Source organism: Plecotus auritus, assembly GCF_963455305.1.
Source record: "Plecotus auritus genome assembly, chromosome: 3".
In the NCBI taxonomy this organism is placed as follows: domain Eukaryota; kingdom Metazoa; phylum Chordata; class Mammalia; order Chiroptera; family Vespertilionidae; genus Plecotus; species Plecotus auritus.
This window is the reverse complement of record NC_137772.1, coordinates 140,859,918-140,884,255: the sequence shown is the minus strand read 5'-3', so window position 1 is coordinate 140,884,255 and position 24,338 is coordinate 140,859,918. Positions and strand designations below refer to the sequence as shown.

The window sequence follows — 24,338 nt, the reverse complement described above, 5'->3', positions numbered from 1 at the left end:
CATTTTTCTTCTCATGTGTTCTGACCTTTTATTTTGAGTCTTTAAAATACATATGATAAAAGTCTTTAAAATGTCATTATGCCCAACAGCATTATACTGGGAAGACCATCTTGTTACTAAGAAACTCTTTAGAAAGTCCCAAGTTTGCATGTGTTTAAAATACTCCATCAACAAGAAAAACCTGAAGAGTTGCAAAATATGAAAGTAATAACAATTTCAGGTGGTGTGGAGGTGGTTTTACTCTGATGAGATTAAAAAAATAATGGGCAAGATACACTGTGTTTTTACATGTGCTTTTAAAAAAATGCTTGCAGCTGCTCTGTGAAAAACTCTAAGAGAATGAAAAACTGGTAGAAAATAGGTAAAAAACACAGATCTGACAGAGGATTTGTATCTAAAATATACAAAGAACTCTTAAAATTCATCAATAAGAAAACAACCCAATTCAAAAGGACAAAAGATTTGAATAGCCACATCTCAGGAAAGAAGATATACAGATGGCAAATAAGCATATGAAAAGATGCTCAACATCATTTGTCATTAGGAAAAGTGCAAATTAAAGCAATAATGATATACTATTACCAGCCTATTAGAATGGCCAAAATCCAAAAAACTGACAATAACAGTTGCTGCAAGGATGTGGAGCATCAAAACCTCTTACTCAGAGCTGCTGGGAATGCAAAACGGAACATCCACTTTTGAAGACAGATTAGCAGTTTCTTATAAATCTTGGCACAGTCTTACCATAGAGTCCAGGAATAGTGCTCCTAGGTATTTACCCAATTGATTTGAAAACTTATGGTCACAGAAAAATAAGTGTTTTATAGCAGTTTTATTCATAATCACCCCAAACTGGAAGCAATCAATATGTCCTTAATAGGTGCATGGATAAACAAACTGACACATCCATACAATGGAATTATTAGTTATTGATAAAAAGAAATGAGCTATCAAGCCATGAGAGACATAGATGAACCTTAAATACATAATGCTAAGTGAAAGAAGCTAGCCTAAACAGGCTATATACTGTAGGATTTAAATTATATGAAATTCTAGAAAAGATAACAACTGTAAAGATAATTACAAAATCTGTGTTTTCCAGAGGTTCAGAGGCGGTGGGGGAGAGAGGCATGTTGAATACACAAAGCACAAGGGGTTTTATTTTAGGACAATGAAACCATCCTGTATGTAACTACAATGGTGGATATACAACACTATGCATTTGGCAACACTATGTAACACATCGAGACGCCTAAAACATGTGTCCTCACATATAGATTTTTTTGTTTTGTTTTGTTCTATAAACAGCAAGTTTGTTAAATTCTATTGTTTCCTTAACATTAAGAAAAAAAATAAGGTTTGTTTATGATTATAAACTCTGCATTACTAAATATTTTTTTGTTTTGGCCAGGTATATATGACACTTCCACTTACAATTTTGTACACTAGGTAACTGATGATTTTAAGAATTTTCCACAAAATTCTCACTTGTTTCAAACCTTGTTTCTCCTCCATCACCCACAGACTTCTGGTGCCAGGTCCATAGGCCCTGCATCATGATACAGCCTCTGGCTAAGCACCTTTGGGTCATGGTGTTCTAGTGAACTGACACAGTGGGCAATGGGGGTGTTGCTGGAAGCTATTCCCACACCAGAACACCTGCTAATACCTTAATGATAAACGGAAGTAGCTGTGAATTTTTAAAAAACAAATGACTATGTGAACATATTGCCAGACTCCCTCCTAGGGCCTATCAAGAACCTCTCTAAGTGAGGGGCCCAGAATTTTGGCTTCTTTAGCTTCACAGAAAATCAGCCTCTGGGGGCTAGGAGTCTTTAGAAGTTATCTTTTATTTTTTCAGTTTTCAAGGTGAAATAGCAATCAAGATGATCAGCTAGGAGTGAGAATGGAGAATGAGGTGGGCAGTTTGTGAGAAAAAATAATATATGAATAGTCAACTATGAGAATGAACAAGTGAATAGACTAGGGAGATATAATTGTTTTCAGCACTTAGAGAAACACATATAAATACTGTATTTACAGATAAAATATTTTTAGGTATTTGTCTTAAAATAGAGAGAGAGTAAAGGGTATAGATAGGAGACAGGTAAAACAAGATCATTCAGGAGTTGAGTGAGGTGGAAGATAGGTAGGTATGGTTACATGGGGGTTCATCACACTGTCCTGTCTACTTTGGTATATACAGGTGACCCTTGAATAATGCTGACGTTAGGCGCACCGACCCCCCACCACTCAATCAAAAATCTGCATGTAACTTTAACTGCCTATAAACAGTTGTCCCTTGGAATCCTCAGGGGATTGGTTCCAGCAAAATCTGTGGATGCTCAAGCAAAATCTGTGCATGCTTGAGTCCCTTATATGAAACGGCATAGAACAAGGCATACAGTCTGCCCTTAGCATCCAGCGATCCCAACTGTGGAATCCATGTTTGGTTGAACCCATAGATGTGTAACCTGGGAATATGGGCTGACTGTATATTTATGGAAAAAAAATACATATATATGTGAACTTGTGTTCTTCAAGGGTCAACTGTATTTCAAAATGTCCATAATAAAAAGCTGCAATAGGTAATATCTATTCACAGCCTAAGTGCCCATCAGCAGATGAGTGGATTAAAAACTATGGTACATCTACACGATGGAATACTATGCTGTGGTAAAAAAAAAGGAATTCTTACCATTTGCAACAGCATGGATGGAACTGGAGAGCATTATACTAAGTGAAATAAGCCAGTCAGAGAAAGATAAATATCACATGATCTCACTCATTTGTGGAATATAATGAACAACATAAACTGATGAACAAAAACAGATCCAGAGACAGAGAGAAGCATCGATCAGACTGTCAAACCTCAGAGGGAAGGTAGGGGAGGGGAGAGGTAAGGGGGAAGAGATCAACCAAAGGACTTGCATGCATGCATATAAACCTAACCAATGGACACAGACACCAGGGGGGTGAGGGCATGAGTGGGGGGTGTGGAGGGCCTGTGTGGGGATAAGGACACATATGTAATACCTTAATCAATAAAGAAAATAAATAAATAAATAAATAAATAAATAAATAAATAAATAAAATATTCAAATCAAGTTTTATTTCAGTTCTATACTAAATATTTGTATGAAATTTGGGAATGCAGTGGTATAAGTATCCTTGGTTCTAGCTCTCATGTTATTTATCACTTAAAGGGAAAAACAAATTAGCAATCCTCCAAACATATTATGGAGATGGATTGAGGAGGGCTTTGGAAGCCATGTGGGTGAGTTTGCGTTTTATCCTGGAAGGAATGAGAAACCAATGAAGTGTTTTAACCAGAGACAAATATCATCTGATATCTCCATTCACTCTCTGTACAGCCATTCTAATGTGAGGAACTGATTGAGGAAGGTCTGAATCATGGCGTGTGATCAGTTAGGAGGCTATTTTAGTTGGTTAGGCTTACATTGGTGGGGGCTAATATAAAGGGTGAGCTGAGGAGGGGGCATCAGCAAAAAAATTGTAAAAAATGGTGTGTGAATTCAGTGTGGTGGACAAGAGTCAAATACCAACCCGAGATAAAGCAGGATGATCATTTATTGTCTAAATCACATAAGCCATAATGGTGTTTGATCTTGCCATTTCTCTTAGAAACATATACCGGCTTCCCATTGCCCCTAAGAAAAATGTCTTCCCTCCTTGTATGGCATTCGAGGCTCTGGTCTCATCTCTCTCTGTTTCATTATGCCCTACTCGAGGCCCAGTGCATGAAATTTGTGCATGGGTAGGGTTTGTAGGCCTGGCCAGCAATCAGGTTCCCCACCTCCTGGCCTCCCTGCCTACTCCGTCCCTTGCTCCCTCAGCGCCCCACCACCACCGCTGGTCACCCGCCATGTTCCGTGCCGCCCCCTGGTGGTCAGTGCACGTCATAGCTAGCAATCGAACTCCCAGTGTCCTGGTCGAACTCCCTAGGGGACAATTTGCATATTAGCTTTTTGTTATATAGGATAGGCTCAGAACACACTGGTTTGATTTCAGGAAATAAGCTGAGAAATTTTAGAAGTTCCTGCTCTCAAGAATACTGGGCATAATTCTCCTTCTCTATGAAAATTTGTTTCATCCTTGTGTTAGCCTAGACACCAATTTCTACATGATCTTCCCTCTTCTGTGACCATTTCTCTTTCCGGCATACCCTAAGCATATTAATTGAACCTCACATTTACACTTAGGTAGTTACTTCAATGTGGCTTTATATCTACAGTGGTTTTCATATCTTCTCTCCAACTAAGTTAGAAACTTCTTGAGATCAAACAGTGTGTTAATTCAACTTTATCTTCCTTGATCAACTTACCTATTTTAGTGACCAATAAATAATTATTGAATTAAAATGATTTCTTATTCTCTTCTGTCCATATTACACTAAAATCTAAATTACTGACAAAGTTTCCATAGAAAATTTTGATTTTAGCTTAAATACTGAACCATGCTGTGAATGTATGTGGTAACCTTAAAATAGCAAATGACGGCAAATTTATGAGAGTGCATAAAATTCTTTATTTAGAACAATAAAGTATATGTATATATAATGTAATTTCAAATTCAAACCTGTATAAAAAAGGTCAGGACATATACCTATTTTAAAAAGTACACATACAGTATATACACATACACATCACATTTTACAACCTTTTTTATTTAATTAAACTTCAGTCATAATAAAACTATTTAGAATAGTGTTGACATACATTTACATTACAATATGCAAATTCCAATCTGACTGAACTAGCAATATATCTGTGCATCCATCTACATGTCTGAATACTTTTCACGTCTACTGATTTAAAAAATTGTGGCAAGTGGGACACTATAATCACACATTAACCCTTAGAACACAGGAGAATAAGATATTTTGATTGGAAAATGTTATTTAGTGAGTCTTACAGTTCAGAAATCAAGTAACTGAAAATACTATGGTTTTTAGTTTAAACAGTTATCTTAATTTTATTTAAACAAAATCATAAGGATGTAGTTGGAGACGGCAGTTGTCAGTTTATAATGCTTAGCGAACATTTTAGGATCATGAATACCATTTTAATATGGATTATTTCTAAAACAATAGCTTGTTAGGAAATGAAAGTACTATTACTTTATCTTTACAAACAAGGGCATTTCCAGGCTTGTTCATGGAAAGCAGCAACACCTCACATTGTGTGAGCTGATACTATATACGAACTAGTTAGAATTTCAATCTGAATGATTATATTTTAATGCCAATTTAAAAATAATATTGTTTCAAAGACAAGCTAGCTTATTTTAAAATTCTTTTTCCACTTTCCAATTTAAAATGAAATTTATGAATTTCCTCTTTCCAAATGGATTCTAAATTACCTTTTGGCATTCAAAAAATTTTATGAGCATCTTACGTTTTCTGCTGTTAGCTTTTAAGAAAATGAGAAGATTTAAATGCCTAATTTGGTATTTTTCCAAATGTTACACACATCTTATAGTATCTCTTCCTGACTAAAATACAGTAATGTTGTGCATTCTTCAGAAGTGATCCAAAAACATTCGTTTAAGCAAAGCAAATGCCATCTCTTGTGTAAATGGTTATCCAATTCACTGTACATGAGACTGAATTTCACTTTTACTAATGGACCCTATTTACATTACAAACAAGAACAGCAATGACTTTTTATGGTCAAATTGCTTATTCATGGAGATCAGAGTTGGATATTTTTCATGGGACAGTTTCAGCTCTATTTTATCTTCATTGTCAGTCATATATCAATAGGCTTCTCACTTAATGTGAGCCCTCCGAGTTCGTCATATAGATAATTACAAAACTGAGACCCAATGAGGGAGGTGATTGACCTGTTTCAGTTAACAGCAGAGGTTTCTTACAGTTTTTCCCAACACTTAGCCCGTTATGCCAAACTACCTTTTGGAAAAATAATTTTTAGTTAAAGAAGCATAGATATGGGATGGCTAAAAGCCTATATTGAAATTACATGTTGAAACCAAAACCTAGCCTCAGAAAAACATTAAGAAATATCCATGAATTCTGAATAAATTTTTTTTTTTTGTTAATTTAACTTTAACTGAATTAGAGTTCCAAAATATGCCACAAAATTTCTCCAAAGTATTTTAATGCTCAATGAAAGGTGTTTGTTACTAAAAACACTTTATTATGGACACATACTTTTTCATACATTTTCATTTTTCACATGCTTAATCCTTTCTAAAGAGGATAGGCTACTTATTCTATTATTGTATTTTAAAACAACAAATTTGTCTCTGACTCTTTAAAAGTGGCAGTGTGGTGAGCACCTTAGATAATAATACAAAATCCAGGAACACCTTTGATATCACTGGGCAGGAACAGTTTATCACAGAGCCAGTTTCTTTTTTAAAAAAAAAAATATATTTTTATTGATTTCAGAGAGGAAAGGAGAGGGAGACAGAGATAGAAACATCAATGATGAGAGAGAATCATTGATCGGCTGCCTCCTGCATACCCCACACTGGGGATTGAGCCTGCAACCCGGGCATGTGCCCTGACCCAGAATGAACCATGACCTCCTGGTTCATAGGTCAACACTCAACCAGCGGGCCATGCTGGCTGGGCAAGCCAATTCTTTATAAACTTGGGTTCTACCCAAACAGTGCAAAGCTTTAGGTATAATTTAGAATCAACAGACGTCTGAGATCATTTTAAAAGGCAATTTTGAAACCACTGATTTATGAAGAAGAATATTCAAACACATACCAGATAAGACGAAGCAAAAATATAGATAATATATATTTTTTCTTACCTTAAAGCAGATATGACACAGTTAATGCCCAAGCAGCTAGCATCTAAAAATAATGTTCAGCATTCTTCTAATGTTCATAAATTTTATGAAACTTCAGTGTTTTAAAAATTGGTAATCCATGTACCTCTCAATGAAACAATACATTTAATTAGGCAGAATATAGCTCCCTCGCAACTATGCCAGATTTCATAAGTTGTTGAATTTGTTTCTTTAACTCTATTGATTAGGACCCAGTCCTTGAGTGTTGAAATCCAGCTACTGGCTGAGAACAAAAGTACACTCATTGTACTCTCAAGCTCATTAAACAGCCATGTCACGTGCCTAAGAAAATCGAAACCATTGGTGAAACAAGTCGAACTATTACTTATCAGTTTTCTCCATCTACTTATGACCTACTCACATAACTCATATTCACCTAGGTCTGTTTCCCTCAAAACAATCACTGTCACATGCCTGAGATAGGTCCTTTCAGCAATTAAACTGATCTCTGGTTCTATTACTAATTGATTATACCACAGGATATCTGAGGGCTAAATAAGGTAATGTAGCTTCCCAAAGCACTGGCTTGTATTTTAGAAAAAAATGACTAGTGTTTGAGGAACCACAGAACTTTAAAGAAGGAAGGGATCGTATAAATCATTTGGGCTCTTTGGTACAAAAAAAGATCAAAGGCCACGTATTGAAGTTGTATTTGGATTAGCTTTGAACATAAGCTAAAATCCAACTACACTAGAAATTCTTAGACTTTAAAAATCAAAGAAAAGTAGCAGTTTTTCATGCCCTTTTGTATCACTCCATTGAAGATGGTCATCTGCTGGTGGGAGTACATGGCATTAATGTTGTTATAAGAAGTAAGTTATAATGGCAAGCTTTGGATTCCTTTATGTGCATGTTCATGATATAGTAAGAGAACCTCCTTCAAAATAAGTCATCAGAAATCATTCTTTCACTTTAGTCAGATGTTTCTTTGACCATAAAAAAAAAAATTGGCAAGGGAAATTCACATGATGTCTCACAAGTTCTAGTTTAAAAGCGCAATGTCCATCTTGGGAATTCCTGCCAAATTCACTTTTAATATGACAAATGCTGTCATACATTTTAAATAGCAAACTGACATGCATAACTACATAAAGCTCTCTTTTTATTTAATTCATAAACCTTAATGGATATAGAGTGCCTGATTTTAAATAAATGGATCCTTTAAAACAGATAATGGTGATTATACTATAAATAAGTAGAGTTTCCTGATTTCTTGCATTCTTATAAAAGCCAAGTAACCTAGTTTCAACACCCATATCAGCATGTGGGTATTGTGGTTTTCTAACCTTAGATACTAAATATCATAATTTATTTTTACTCTCTCCCATGGCGGAAATCGAAAACAGGACCTTCATACATTCAGCAATTTCTCCTAACTCTAATAGTTTTAGAATATAAACATTTTGTAACATATTTTGCAAGCATGATTTATACACCCAACAGTGGTCAAGGGAAAAGGCCGCCCTCACCAGGGGTGACAAATGTCCTCCTTGGTGACTGCCCTGCTGTTCAGTGTTCATAGCTTCTTCATGCGATGACTCTTTGGGGGAGTCTCCCCTCTGCAAAGGCATCACTGTTCCAATTCAGTACCAGCCAACCATGCCCCTTTGTCTCTTGCGATGTGGGTGAGCATGGTTTATATCAGGAAGAGACCGAGATCAGACCCATATCATTAGCAGCTAAGAAGCTGACATGATACCTACTCCAATCACTTTTTCCTCCACTGCTCTGAATATGTGCAGTGGCTGATGCTATTGAGTTTTTGTCTTTAAAATTCTTCTAGATCCCTTTGAGAAAAATTATTACCGCAACTATCCAGCTTGAATGCTACTTGAAGGGACCAAGATAACTACAAACTGCAGGTTGTAACTAAAAATAAAGCTATGTGGCTTTTCAGCAATTAGACATTTCTGGAGGCATGCAAAAATGGGCGTGCAGTCTGGGACACGTGCTTTCTCTCCCAACATCAGTTGCAGGTTCTAAAATGACATTACAGGTCCCCCAGGTCCTTAAAATAGAGTCCTGCTCCATGCAAGTTCTTCTTTATAGATGATTAATTCAGTGCCAGTTTCAGAGTAAAACACTTTGTTCCAATTTCTGAATCATCCATATAGAGTCATGGGTAGCAAGAACAGGAAAAGATGCGGTCTGTCACTCCAGACAGAATATGAATTTGTTTAAAGCGGCTTCATTTATGAAGCAAACATGAACTGTTACCCACCTAGAGAGAAAAGACAAAAAGAGAGATTATGGTATATCTGCTTTCTGCCTCCTTTTCATTCGCAATACATGAACTCATGTGACTAGAGAATTAGTTTCAGATTACAATGTATGTTTCACTTACACAGCCTAAAATGACTTGACAAATGTTTTCCTAGATGCAGTGATCAGTCACTCTCTATGCTCTCCCTCATAACATTGAACATTATCTGAAATGATTTTATTGTTTATTCCTTGTCTGCTCTTATTGAATATATGGAGCTTTGTCTATCTTTTTTATTTACTGCCGTATTTCAATACCTAGTACAGTGCCTGACGTAAAAGAATACTCAATAACTATTTCTTGCACGTAAGAAAGGATGAATGGATATCCTGTGGCTTTCATACCCAAAGCATCTCATAAATTATCTCTATTATTTGTGGTAAGAGGTTTCTTAACCTATGTAGCCTTGAATTTCTCAAACAAGGCTATGGAAAGGTAGCAGACAGGTGGTGAGGGGAGAGGGCATGAAGGACAAAGGCAATGTTTAGAGAGGTGAAGTGGACTGAGATGGAGTAGCATGAAAGAGATAGCTGGGACAGGTGGAGAAGCTGGTCAGAGGCCCAGGCGGTAACAGCCTCCTGGTCATTGTGCGGTGCCAGTATCTGGACTGCCCACCAGGTTCTAGCAATGGCTTCTCCCAACGGAGGAAATAGCAGCAGCAAGATCTCACTCAATCCTGTCAAACAGAAAGACAGAAATCCTGGAACCACATCCTGACAAAACCTCTGGGAGGTTCATTTGCCTGGGCACAGCTTACTGTACTTGTCCAAGCATGAAAGCCAGGCTTTGTTTTAGCTCTTGTGTGCTGCTGTTAGACCACTGAGCTTTGGACTTAGCTTTCAGATTTTGCAACTTTCGAGTGAAATATTTGTACTTCTTTATTTATTTTTATTATAGATAGTATCGTCAACCACAACCCTAAATAAATGTGCATTTGTGCATTTCTTTTCTTCTCTAATCACTACTTTTCCCCTTATCTCTGTACTTATTTATCAATCCCAGAATCAGATCACTGGTTTTAAGCTATGTATGAAATTCAATAGTACGAGTGATAAGAAGTGCAGTATTTTTCCCAGTCTTCCTAAATGCAGTATACTAAAAACCGTATTATATGACAAGTTATCAAACAGAGAAATTTAGAAACTAGAGAACCTGCATTTAGGAATGCAGAATTAAATCCTGAAGGAAAATTAAGAGGCATTAAGAGAAAACTTCAGAAATTCAAAATACACAGCAGATATTTTAAAAACAAAGTTTAGTTAGAAAAGCAAGAGGGAAGAGCAAAGATATCTATATCTACATCTATATCTACATCTACATCTATATCTATCTATATATCTGAATATATATATGTATATAGATATATATAAAAGCTATGAATAATTTAAAATTATAAATTTAAATATAGAAAAGCAAGATTACAAATCTATTTCTTATTTTGTCCCTGGATTATTTAGCAAAGAAAAGAAACTTGAAAGCTGGCAACTGTTTTCCCAGAGAATAAAACTACAATTTTTATAATAATACTCTGGCTTTTTACAACAACCTCATGAAATAAGCAGGGTGAGTATTATTATCCCCTTGTTATATGTGAAAAACTAGGGCTTAGAAGACAACTGACTCATTCAGGAACTTACAGCTAGTTAAATTTTCAGAGTCAAGGCTTGAACCCAAGTCTAATCCCTTCTAATCCTCAGCATTACAATGTGTCTATAGACAGAGAGCTCAAAAACAAAAACCCCAAAGCTCCAGAAATTCTTAGGAAATACCTGGTGAAGAGTCCTATTCTTGCCATTTGGTAACCAAACATTCCCAGGTCCTGTTTGCTCAATGGCCCTGCTTGCTTAACTCATGCCCATCTGTATTCCAATTCTAGGATCTGGCTTAGATCTATAGGAAACTTCCAGATTGGGTTTCTTTTAGGAAATCTCTCTACCAGCCTCATTATAATAAGAATTATTTTCTGCTCTTACCATGCTGGGGGAAGTCAATAAGCACTGCTAACCCAGTGTCTACAAACTCATGCTATTTACTGTCAACCACCCTGGGCTTTCTGGGTGACTATGCAGTCCTTATACCAAGGTCTCAATTAAAATTCTTTGTAGATGACTCCCAAAAGCAGCCCTGACTGTTCTTTGAATTCCAGTCTCACATATTTGGCCACAGGTCAGTATTTATTAACAGCTCCTTCTGTTTTCTTTTCACGGCACCACTATCTGGTTAGTCCCAAAGGGACCATATCACCCTGAAGTCCTCCCTGTAATGTCGAGCCTCACATCCCATCAATAACTAGGAATTGTTGATTCCTTTACTGCAATGTCTCCAAAATGCCCCAGGCTTTCCTGTTTCCATGGCCCCAACCCTAGTTCAGGTCATCATTCTCTCACATCTGTTTAGAAGATGGGCCTCCTAAGTGGACCCCCGGACTCCAGTTCACCACTCGTGGTTATCTGACCTCACTACATCTGATTCCTTTCCTAAAACTCTGCTTTGATTGTATCACTCACATCTCTTCTGAGCCCTCCAACAGCTCCTGATGTTACTCAATAGAGTGTAAGGCCCATGCCTGGAGTTTTTCAAACTGATCCCCACACTTTCTTCTGTCCTTTAACGCTTTATGTGTGACCTCCACTGGAGCCTGATTGGACAAACTGACTCTGGAACACAGTTTATACTTACGGTCTCTTGGAATTAGTTTGTACCATTTGCAGCATCCAGATTAACCCTCACCTAGTGCTAAGAAAATTTTACCCATCGTTTAACATCTAACTCAGTACCAATGCTACCTCCATTACCTGCACAATGAAGCCTTTCTCCGATTGCTGGTGATTTTTCTCTCCCTTCAAATAAAGCAACTGTCTATGGGTTTGCATGGTACAATTCTAAGGGATTCCACCCAGACCAATATCTAGAGCTATGATGCAGGCACAACCTATACAGCCATTTGCAATGGCCTTATCTTGGGTCTCTTATTGCATTTTCCTTGTAAGCTCCTTTAGTTACTTTTTAAACTTTTTCTAATAGGTTGTTATGCATATGTCCTATTTCCTTTTGTAGGCTATAAGCAATTTGAGGATACAACTAGGTTATATTAAGCTTTGCATTGAATAATGCAAAGAGTGAAGAATGAAGAGCAAAATCTTCCTATAATATATTCCATTTCTCTCTCTTAAAATGTGCTGTACATAAACCAATAAATAAAAAAATTATACAGGAGGGTGACATATGGATACTTGGCATCAGCTAATTGACCGAGTGGATTTTTAATTTTTCTTTAATTTTTCATATCTGATGTCAAATAAACACAGTTTTAGTATATTTTCTCTTAGAGGCACTTTCTTTTTGTTTCTAGTTCATTATTTTATATTCATTTTCTTGTATTTAAAATCTCAAACTCTTGCCCTAGATCAGTGGTCGGCAAACTTATTAGTCAACAGAGCCAAATATCAACAGTACAACAATTGAAATTTCTTTTGAGAGCCAAATTTTTTAAACTTAAACTTCTTCTAACGCCATTTCTTCAAAATAGACTCGCCCAGGCTATGGTATTTTGTGTAAGAGCCACAATCAAGGGGCCAAAGAGCCACATGTGGCTTACAAGCCGCGGTTTGCCGACCACTGCCCTAGATGGTTTGGCTCACTGGGTAGAGCACTGGCCCACAGACTGAAGGGGCCCAGGTTCGATTCCACGTAAGGGCACCACTATCTGGTTAGTCCCAAAGGCTCTATATCAGCCTGAGCCTGGGGTTGCAGGCTCAATCCCAGTCCCTCTGCAGAAGGCAACCAATCGATGTGTCTCTCTCATATTGATGGATGTTTCTCTCTCTCTGTTTTTCCCTCTCACTTCCTCTCTCTCTCTCTCTCTCTAAAAAAAAAAAAAAAGTCAGTGGAAAAATATCCTTTGTGAAGATTAAAAAATAAAATAAAGAATATCAAATTCCCCTCTTCATTTCCAATTATAGGTTATTTCCTTTGGAGAACTATTCTGCTGTTTCTGTTCTAGTGTTCTAATATTTGTCCTGATTTAATTTGTTTTAGTGAGTGAAACTTCCATTTCAGGGAGAAATCCTCACCATAAATCTGAGTCATTCTCCCTGTATTTCCCCCTTTCTTTTTAACAAAAAAAAAAAAAAAAATGAATATCATTTAAATTATGTCTAAATTTTAAAATATCCTAATATATAAAAACCCTGGGTTGTAATGACCAGTAACGACCAAGGCTCGACCAACCGGAAGTCAGTCCTGCAGTCAGCACTGGGTTGCCAAGGCACGGACTGATACGTTGCATCTATGGCAGCTTTTGATCAGCATTTGCCTCTCTCTTTCTCTCCCAGTCTGGCCAGCAGCTGTGCCTCCATTTCTTTCCAGGCCTACCCTGGGGCTGCTGATCAGCCCCGCCTTTCTGATCAGGCCCGTTGGTTGATAGTCCCAGAGACACTGACTGGCATAGGCACTGACCAATCAGAACCAAATGTGGGTGCTGTGAAGAACCAATGGCTGCCTAGGAGGCGGAGCTTTTGACACTGACTGGCATAGAAACTGACCAATCAGAACCAAATTGGCAAGCAGAGGAGGGAAGTTGGGGGCGAGATCAGGCCTGCAGGAGAGGGCCATTGGGGGCGAGATCAGGCCAGCAGGGGTGGGAAGTTGGGGGCAACCAGGCCAGCAAAGGAGGGCAGTTAGGGGCAATCAGGTAGGCAAGCAGAGGCAGTTAGGGGCAACCAGGCCAGCAGGGGAGGGCAGTTAGGGGTGATCATGCTGGCAGGCAGAGGCATTTAGGGGCAGTCAGGCAGGCAGGCAGGTGAGCAGTTAGGAGACAGCGGTCCCAGATTGCGAGAGAGATGTCCAACTGCTGGTTTAGGCCTGATCCCTGTGGAGTCCCCAATTGGAGAGGGTGCAGGCTGGGCTGAGGGAACCCCCTCCGTGCATGAATTTCATGCACCAGGCCTCTAGTATAATTATAATTCCCCATTTAATTTCTATCTTGGTATTTTTTACTACTGTTATTATAAGTTTACAGCAGATTTCTTCTCCCATGTCATAGTCTGCTCTTCCAAACCTTTCCCTGCACCACATCCTTTTTCCCAAATTATACTCAAAGTTCCTTGGAAGTTTTAAACTTGTGTTGGTATAAGGGCAAGCAAAAGGCTTTCCTCTATACAGTGGGTACTCAATAAATGATTACAAATGGTACACATTTTGACTTTGGAGTATGCAGATTCAGGATAATGAGCTGCCCCTTTTTTCTTCCTTTTTCCTATCTTCAACATTTGACTTACTTACTTTGACATATAAAAGTCTACTTTTGTTCCTATTTCCAGAAATTTTCTTTTGTATTAATCCTCACCGAGTACATTTTTTCCATTGATTTTTTTTTTCTTTTTAGAGAGGGTGGAAGAGAGGAAAGGAGGGGGAGAGGGAGAAAAAGGAAGAGAGGGAGGGAGGGAGAGGGAGGAAGAGAGGGAGGGGGAGAGAGAGAGACATATGTGAGACAAATAGAGAGACACATCAATTGGTTGTCTCCCCTACCAGGGCCGGGGTTCAACCTGCAACGCAGGGCACATGCCCTTGACTGGAAATCGAACCCGCAACCCTTTGGTACTTGGGCCGACACTCTAACCACTTAGCAATACCGTCTAGGGCTATTTCCATCAATTTTATTCTCATATTATTGCGATACTCTGAGATACTCATTCATATCTCCATTTATTTACTGAACAAATTCTTACTCATCACTTACATGCCCAGAGAGTTTGGTGGGATTCCAAAATGAAATTTATAAACAAATCCTGCCTTCTAAAAACTTGTCATTTGGAAGAGGACACAAAATGTCTGTGTAAGTAACTGCTAATCCTATCTAATAAAGAGGGAATATGCTAATTGAACATCACTCCATCACAAAGATGGCTGTACCCACAGCTGAGGCCAAGTTCCCATAAGGAGCCTTAATGAGCAATCAGCAGGAACCTGAGGCTACGCCCTCCCCCGCCCCCATGGGGCTTGACAGGGGACCTCAGGCCGTGCCCCCCACCCAGCAGGGCTTGACAGGGGACCTCAGGCTGCGCTCCCCACCCCGGCACCAGGCTGGGGGACCTCAGACAGCACCCCCTTGCCTGGTGGGGCTTGACGGGGGACCTCAAGGTGCACCCCCAGTGCTGGGTCGGGGGAACCCAGGCCGCGCCCTCCTCCCGGTGCTGGGCCGGGGGACCTGAGGCTGCGCCCCCCTGCCTGGCGGGGCTTGATGGGGGACCTCAGGCCATGTCCCCCACCTGGTGGGGCTTGATGGAGGACCTCAAGCCATGCCCTCCGTCCTGATGCCAGGCCAGAGGACCTGAGGCTACGCCCCCTGCCTGGTAGGGCTTGACAAGGGTGGGACTGGCCGGGTCTGGATCTAGCCCAATGGGGGAGGGGCTGGCCAGGTCAGGGTCTCATGGGATTTTGAGGTGCATGTGGGTGAGTGGGGACTTGATTCTGGGTCCCGTGGTGTGCCCCAGACTCTGACAGGAGGAAGGTTTTCATATACATTTTACTAATTTTCTTTCATCTCTGACACTTCTATTGTAGAGAAAGGGCAAATAGCAATATTAAATTATTTCCTCTAATTAATCCCCTTTTAATGTGCACAAATTTTGTGCACTGGGTCACTAGTATATGAGTATTAAAGGTCATATGGAAAGTAACAAAACACAGAAGGCCATCATGAGGGATTACTTTCATGACGGTAGTCAGCGTTTTGGAGCTTATGGTACCTGAGCTGAGTCTTACGAGAGTTTTGCAGAGATGAGGAGGAAGGTACCTTATGAAGGATTATGCCACTCCTTCATTTTATACTGACTACTGGATATGCAATAAATTTATTTCTAAAAAATCCAGGGCTTAGTTTTTAACCTGTCTACTTTAATTTGTTTTATACATGGATAATAGTTTATATTTTAGGAAAAATAAATTAGTAATTTCCCATATGAGTATTGCACACTTTACTGTTCTAGGGACCAAAATCAACAATTAAAAATTTTTATTTATTGAGGCGAGAACACGTAATGTGAGATCTCCCCTCAACACACTTTTATTTTATGTACACACTATAGCATTGTTAACTGTAGCTATAGTATGCAGCAGATCTCATGGTCTTCTCCTTACTTGGTAAACTTTCACTCGGGGTTTATTCATTCACTCAGTTGTTCATTCAGCAAACACTGAGAGTCTACAATGTACTGGCAACAAGTGAGGAGCTACAGCGAGAACCGGACAGGCTTGGTCCTGTCCTTAACGCTCCCCAGGTAGTAGACTGATGCATAAGTTGCTTGACTACAATTGCTTTAAAATGCCATGTTTTTTTCTCTTAAACAAGTGCCCTGGGTTTTCCTATCACATAGTCAACTCTCCAAATGTCACAGGACAAAGGCTACAATTAAAAGCACATGATTAAAGACCCATGTGCCAGAACAGGGTCCCAGCAGTGCAATCCAAAGCCAAACAGCAGAGGACACTGGTTGCACTTTTACGACTCAATTAACTGTTTAATGTGTGATTTGGGATGTCTGGCTTGGGGGACTGAAATGGCAGACAGGGAAGGTACAGTGAGGCTTGTGCTGGGGTTGGGGGGCAGAGAAATAGATTTCTAGGCAAAGACAATGACTTCATATTGGGGACTATGACTCCAGAAAATAAGAATTCATTTACATCATATCACAGGAAAAATGATCCTGGAAAGAAGCTAGGATTCATGCTTTGGACACAGTGATCAAGAACATGTTTAAAGGCAAAGATGAAGTCTGTGCAGTAGAAGGTTAAAGTGTTAGAGAAATGTGGGGCATCATTATTATTGTATCATGTGATTTTGGATTGTTGAAAACGATGTTCTATACCTATAAAAGTGAGCGCTCCTGGAGGAGGCAAAAGGCTCTGTGACCCAGTTTTCCTGGTGAGGTTTCAATCTAGAGCTAAATGTCGGAATCTGGGACAGAAATGCAAGTTGGAAGGACAGTGACCTGTAAGGAAAAGGCCAGGATCACCACTGACTGTCTATATACCATCTAGGAGTTAGTGATCATGAGAGAGTACGGGAAGAACTAAGGAGCATGAGAGAACACTCAGACCCCATGGTCATAAATGTGCTCAGGACTCCATGGGCATAAAAATATTAAGAGCCAGTTGGCAGAAGTGAAAGTGAGAAGAGCATGAATCCATCCATGCTGGACCAGGTTAGTGCCATTTAGGGTGCTCCTTCAACAGTGCCTGGAGTTTGAACACCCATGCCTTCTGGACGTGTTTTCTCACTTCCCCATCCTCCAAGCCCTCTGCAGACCTACACAATCACAGCAGGTATCTGTCACTGGTTTATATTCAGTGCTTCCTGGACTCTGTACTGTGATGAGGCACAATGATTACCAGTCATATGGCAGGTGGCACTTTACCTTGACAATTTCCCTCTCCTGACTGTAAGATATTTTGACCTTTTCTCCTTTTCCTTAAAATGGCAAGGAAGTGTTTTAGTTTTTGCTCTTTTCAGCATCTAACAAATGAAATACTTTTCTATCGTTACAGTAGTTACACCTAATTGAAATTGATTTTATTTATTCTTCCTCTATTAATAATATTTTATTTTAGTCCTAATTTACTCTATTCCCTTGTGTAATTTATTTTCTGGCCTCAAAAACAGTAAACACTTATCTGTTGATTTTTTACATATCTCCCATACCAGATGAATCCACTGGTCAGGACTAGCACTGCTCTGACTTTCAAAGCTTCAGAATAACAATGGATTTGAAATGTACAGTTCAAATATGACAGAGCTTTTCCGTTAACATACTGATATCAGCTCAATAGAAGACAATACATTTTGTTTCTAAATTTTGGCTGTGTAATTTTTGTTAAATATTTCAGCTTGAATTTGAAAAACTTACCAATATACGGAAGTAACAGTGTAGATACAAGCCACAATTAGACTTCTTGAAACTCTCTCTCTTTTTCTTGCAACATACTGAAAAACAACAAGAAAAATGCTTATTTGCTTTTGGACAGAAATTCTGAAATGAACTAAGCATTTTAAAAGGCAGATTTTTTTCCCTTTAAATACAGTAACAAAAGGTGGCAAAATTGAGTAGGAAGCTTACCTTCATAAGTATAACTATAAGGATGAGGGAAGAATTTATCTGCCTCAATATAGTTTCCCCAAGTAGATTTTAAAATTCTCTATGCATATACACATACTAAAAATGCTTATATGTATTTAATATGTGAATCTGTATATACAGGCATGGTCTGAGAGAAAGTAACATGACAAATGAAAATCAAACCTGAACATAAAATCAAAGTATCAGTACTGGGCAATATGGCATAAGATAAACAAGTGATCAGGGTCAACTACAGTAAATGGAAAGGTATCCTATAATAATTTTTATATTTGGCTTTGGAGAAAATAATAGGTTGGGAAAAGTTAAGGGCTCTAAAAACTAGAATGATGGCAAACATATTAAGTATGCAAGAGAAAAGTAACCAAGTATCTTGGCTTGGAAATGATATTATGAGCCAAAGTTTAAGGAAGAATGAGACAAATGTAGAGTTTAGAGGGGCTAAGAAAAAGAAACATTCTGTGGCAGCAACTCAGCCAAAACATAATAAAGATTTGGATGAAGATAATCCCTATGGCCAAACAAAAAGCTAAGCTTGTGAGAGATTTGAGAGAGGAGTCAGTATGTCTTGGCAACAGTGTGGAAAAGAAGAATAAGTAAACATGCCTACCGAGCTCCATGACCAGGAGTCTGAGCAAGAAATAAAGTAGAGAGGACCACTTCTGACACCCAAGGGTTGTGAAGGTATTCTACAGCTAAATGGAGATGTAGGCATGAAGAAGGAGTGAGGAATTAGAAGTGTGGACAAAGACTTGGAGGGCACTGGTTGGGGGATGCTATTATAAGAGTGAACCACTTCTTATAGGTATTCTGAGCATGTGTATGGTACATGAAATGCCAATGCCAAGCTTACTTGTGCACATACTTAGTAAAACAAAATACCTTATCTCATTATCCTCTTCATTAATCTGTATATTTTCAACTGCCCTTGTAAGATTTGGTTGTTTCTTCTGGAAAAAGAACAGTGATACATATCATAAAATTATCAGTGCATAATATACTATTTCAGAGGTTAGTAGTCTCTACCTTTATCTTTTGTCAATAACTCCAATAACAGTTGTCTTCAGCATGCAGCATGTAAGATATTTTTCCATTAAGAAATGATAAGAAATGCACGGTATTATAGACTCAACATTTTTAGAATATTGGAGGCAAAAACGTAATAAAGAAACTGAAAGATTTAAATAGTAATTGAATTCAAAAGACATTTCAAAAAGCTGAGTCACAATGATTTAGCACATTTTACACTTTTAGACAGGCTTCAATAAGAAGAGAACAAAGGAGAAGAAATCCAAATTAACAGATAATATAAATGACATTTCTGTTTGGCTTTATAAGATTTTCAGCATATTTGCCTTCCATTTTATATTTAGTTAAAGCTATTAAAACCAGTTGCATTTCTTCAGTCTGCATTCTCAGCCAGAGGAGTGGTCTCCTAGGCATAATAGGTAATGTGAAGAAACCTTTCTAAGATTTTAATTTTATTGTAACTAAGTTAAGTTTGAACTTCACTTATTTTATCATTTTCTTGGAGAGATCCTTTCTCAGAAAAGGGCAGTTAGTTTGTTAATCATTTATGTAAACAGAGTAAGAACAAAAAATATATAAAGTTCAGAAAGTTTCTGATCAAGAAAAACAAAAACAACACTTACTTTCCAGTATAAGGCTCCAAAACCAAAGCCAATTAAAAGAGAGAAGAATGCTGGCAATGTGATGGCTGCCCATTGCAGCTTGGAGTCGCCAATGGAATTCAAGGCCTTCCCTGTAATTTAAATAGTACAGTGGTGAACACAGCATATCCATGCTGGAGGTTCTGCTCTATCGCTCTGGTAGCTCCCACCTGTCTCTGTAACACGCTCTTGACCTATCTCTGTTTAAAATATTTAAACCACTGATTTTTCTGCCGAGTATTATTTGGGAATGGCAATATAAATCTATGTAGTCTCCAAAAGGTAAATATACTGAAAAAGAGAAAAAACCCACAGACAAAAGGAAATTTGACTTGGTTAATGTTGATGCATAGGGAATGCAGACGGGATGTATTCCTGGGTTTGGGGGTGGGAGGGTGATTTATACTACCAAGCAAATCCATTTTCTGTAGCTTTATCTTCTAATATCTTTCACTTTCTCATTCTTGATATCTACCCAAGCAATTTTGTAGAGATGACATTTTGTAATCCATATCAAGGTCTGCAAGCACTGTCATCCTGCATGCACTGTAGATTACTTTTCGGTACCTTATGCTTAGAATCATGGTGTCTCCTCATTGCATCAACACACAGTTACTGGATGCCAGGCAGTAACTGGCACTGTGCTGTGGGCTAAAGCAGGGGTGGGGAACCTTTTTCCTGCCAAGGCCCATTTGGAAATTTATAACATGATTCACAGGCCATATAAATTTATTAACTTAAAAATCAGCCTGCTATATTTGGTCAAACATTTAATTAACTCACCCCTAATGCCTTGGCAGGGCCAGACCAAATGATTTTGCAGGACTTATATGGCCCTTGGGCCAGATGTCCTCCACCTCTAGCCGCTAAGGCTTGATTTCTCAGAATTTTTAGTTTGAAAAGCCTGAGACTATTGAACATTAACAAATGGCTGAAAGCACCCAAGTGTCTCCCATTGCTTACTCTAAATAATAACTTAGTGAGAGAAAAGACATATATTAGCATGGAGCACCTTCCTTGTTCCTGCTTTGCTCTTCCAATAGAAGCAGGATGATTCATAATTTAAACAAAACACTTCTCCCACAAGGGTCTCTACCTCCCAACACAAAGCTTAGCATTTTGACAGAGTTTTCTCCGTTTCTTGACAGGGAACAGCTTTGTTGTTTGGAAACACTGACACATGCCATTTTGGAAGTTAAAAATCTCAGTTTTCTTTTAAAGATGCAGTAAGTTTGGAAAGTATACAGTTTCAATGATTGATCAAAATGTAAACTAATCCAAGATAAAGCAACTGCTTTGGCTACGAAATTTTACCATATTATCTGAGTTACTGTCAGTATACACTCACCTATTTAACATATAAAGTACCTAAACATAATACAAAAGAACTGAATCACTGTAGATGTAGCAACATTTAGGAAAAAATAAACTCATAAATTTAACCTGAGAGGCAAGAAACAAATCTTATCTACTCTAGTGAGAACAGGAATTGCCTATTTTCCCATCATTTAAAAAGTGAAAGTAGAAAATTTACCAAATTTACGATTCCTGTTTCCAAAGAGGCTCTGGTAATAGGATGTGTGTGCGCGCGCATGTTGGGGGGCAGTGAGTGGTGGTGGGTATGTAGTGTAAGGGACAGTGGGACTGGGTAGGGAAGTGGGGGCTTCCATTCACATAACAATGAATCGCTTCCTTAAGACCTGATTAGCAGTTTTTCTGGTCCAGCCCACATCCTACAATCCCCAGGGGAAATACAGTTTAGGCATCTTAAATTGGAGCTCAATGTGAATTCTCTCACCAAAAGAAGTCTGAGTTAAAAAATGGGATTTGGTATAACTGAAGTGTTACTATTATTACAATAATAGTTACTTTAAGGGTTATGGGCACTAATTTGGGATTTAACCCCCATTTTTATAAAAGTGTTTCCTAAAAGAAAATGGGTTCAGAATTTTACATGCAATTCCTACCATTTTAGGAATTTTATTTTACTGTCTATAAATGATTAAACTCTTTGTGTGTGTACTCCAATAACATGTTTGAATTTTCCTTACTAGTCAACCTGCTGTGACCCACACTCGATACTGAGATTGCTGGAGTGTAATTTTGATAAATTTGACCAGGTCACCTCCTTAAGGAGCCCTGACCAATGTCTAAAGGAAGCTGTTGACTTTTGTCCCCCAGCTCCCATGGAAAACCAATGAGCTAGGATGGTGCTATGTAGAATGCCATGAGCTACGTTTGGGCAGCCGCATGCCCTGTTTGCCCTGTTTTATCCAAAAGCCAAATCTTGAACTGCACCATTCAGACCAAAGCAGAGATCACACCCACTAGCAAAAAAAGCATAAGGCACTTACTAGAGAGTGAGGTCTTCTGGGATTCCCCACTTAAAATCTTTCTCAGGTAGAAGGACAAGCCCCTAAAGGAGGTATTCCAAACAAAGCCCTAACAAGGAAACCTAACAAGGAAACCTTAACTTTTCTCTCTGAGTACTGTGTCTTTTTAACCACTTGGAAAGTCCCACCCCAGGACTCTGGCACCAAGCAAAGCCCTGAAAACTGCCTATCCCTCCAGCAGCAGCCTGGTGAAGACTGGGAGGGAATGGGACCATGGGAACTGAACTTCACCTCCCCTAGAGGTCTAGAGGTCAAGGTTTCCTCAATTTTGTTATTGCTTTTGTTAATTCAAGTAGCTTAATATCCAAGCCTTTGGTTCTGTCTAATGATACTGCCATATCTCTTGCAGGGAGAGAAAAAATGTTATCAGAAAAGGCTTGCTTGCACTTCCAGGGCCTGACTCCCAATACTTGCTCCTGCTGCTTTCCAAGGATCAGTAAGATTTGAATCAGGTGCCTCAAGGCCTATGTAAGGGTGTTTGGGGCCAAAGCCCAAGCCAGTAACAAAGCTTTGCTTTTAAGTAAAGGTTGCTCAAAGAAACCTTATGGAGTCAGGGAGCTCATATGGATAGAATTTGAGTAATCCCAAATTCTTGTGTTGTTAACATATTAACTGTATCTCAGTATTACAAAAACTTTCCACTGTCCAAAATTCATGGGAACTGACTTGTTTGGTTTGACTAATAATACCCAACATCTGTACAAATACAGAACACAAAAACTATGCTTCAAATTTGTGGAGCTCCTTTTTAGAGTGAGCCTGTAAGTACCACGCCTGTAAATAGGGATCTCTTGGTGCTTAGCAAACATGCTACTCGGTGCTGCTCCTTGGTTCAGACTCAAAGCTCACCCAATTACTGACCCACAGCCTCAGTGCATCCAGTTGTTCTAATAATTAATGATGAACACATACTACACGTCAAACATGGCTCCAAGTATATGTGTGCTAACATTTGAAATTCACAGAAACCCTATGGAGGATGCATTATGCTCCACTTGACTGGGGAGTCCAGAGGGATTAAGTACCTTGCTCAAGGTCACATAGCTAGGCAGGGGCTGGGATATAACCCCAAGGCAGTCTGACTTAAGACTATATTTCTTGAAGATGTACACAGTAATGTCAAAGTAAGGATATTTCTCTACATCACTTAAATACTGTCTGCAAGGATCTCAAACATTTTTAGATATCCTTTTAGCCTGGTACAAAGATGTTACTATGACTTTGAAAATACAACTCCTTTGGATAACTTGGATTGCCTTTACACACATCTCTGGACTACTCCTTCATATGGTCCAGTTCTCTGCTTAACACGGTCACATTTTGGTTGTTATCCCTGAAAAGTAGCGCGCTTTCTTCATATTTCCCTGACCCTGTTTCCAAACAGTCTTCCCTCCTTTATGCTATGACTAAAACAGTTACATATGTCTATTATTATATATATATTATAATATAAAGTTGGCCCTTGAATGCAGGGATTAGGGGAACCAACCCCCCATGCAGTCGAAAATCCGAGTATAACTTTTGACTCCCCCAAAACTTAACTATCCTTGGTATCCAAGGGGGACAGGTCGACAGAGAGGGGTTCTAGGACTCCCTGTGGATACAAAAATCTGGGGATGTTCAAGTCCCCTTTGTAAAATGGCATAGATCAGTGGTCGGCAAACTGCGGCTCGCGAGCCACATGCGGCTCTTTGGCCCCTTGAGTGTGGCTCTTCCACAAAATACCACGTGTGGCGCGCACATACAGTGAGATTGAAACTTTGTGGCCCATGCGCTGAAGTCTGTTTTCGGCCTGGGCGAGTCTATTTTGAAGAAGTGGTGTTAGAAGAAGTTTAAGTTTAAAAAATTTGGCTCTCAAAAGAAATTTCAATCTTTGTACTGTTGATATTTGACTCTGTTGACTAATGAGTTTGCCGACCACTGGCATAGGTCAATTCATAGGTCAACTGTGTATTTTATATGTATGACAAAATTCTAAGTATTTCATTTATGTCTGTTTTTCTTATGAGAATGCAAGCTCCCTAAGAGCTGGT

At 38.8% G+C, this 24,338-nt stretch overlaps 1 protein-coding gene across 1 annotated transcript in view; it reads right to left on the bottom strand.

The window, feature by feature from the left end:
- Window positions 1-6,396: 6,396 nt before the first annotated feature.
- The window catches only part of KITLG (KIT ligand), a 96,872-nt gene continuing 78,930 nt past the window's right edge, over window positions 6,397-24,338 (bottom strand). Inside the window, exons 7-10 of the mRNA XM_080660646.1 lie at window positions 19,895-20,004; window positions 19,125-19,192; window positions 18,015-18,091; window positions 6,397-9,066 (exon numbers count right to left, since the gene is read on the bottom strand). Coding sequence (XP_080516772.1) covers window positions 18,052-18,091; window positions 19,125-19,192; window positions 19,895-20,004 — 218 coding nt within the window. The 3' untranslated portion in view covers window positions 6,397-9,066; window positions 18,015-18,051. The remainder of the gene's footprint in view (window positions 9,067-18,014; window positions 18,092-19,124; window positions 19,193-19,894; window positions 20,005-24,338) is intronic.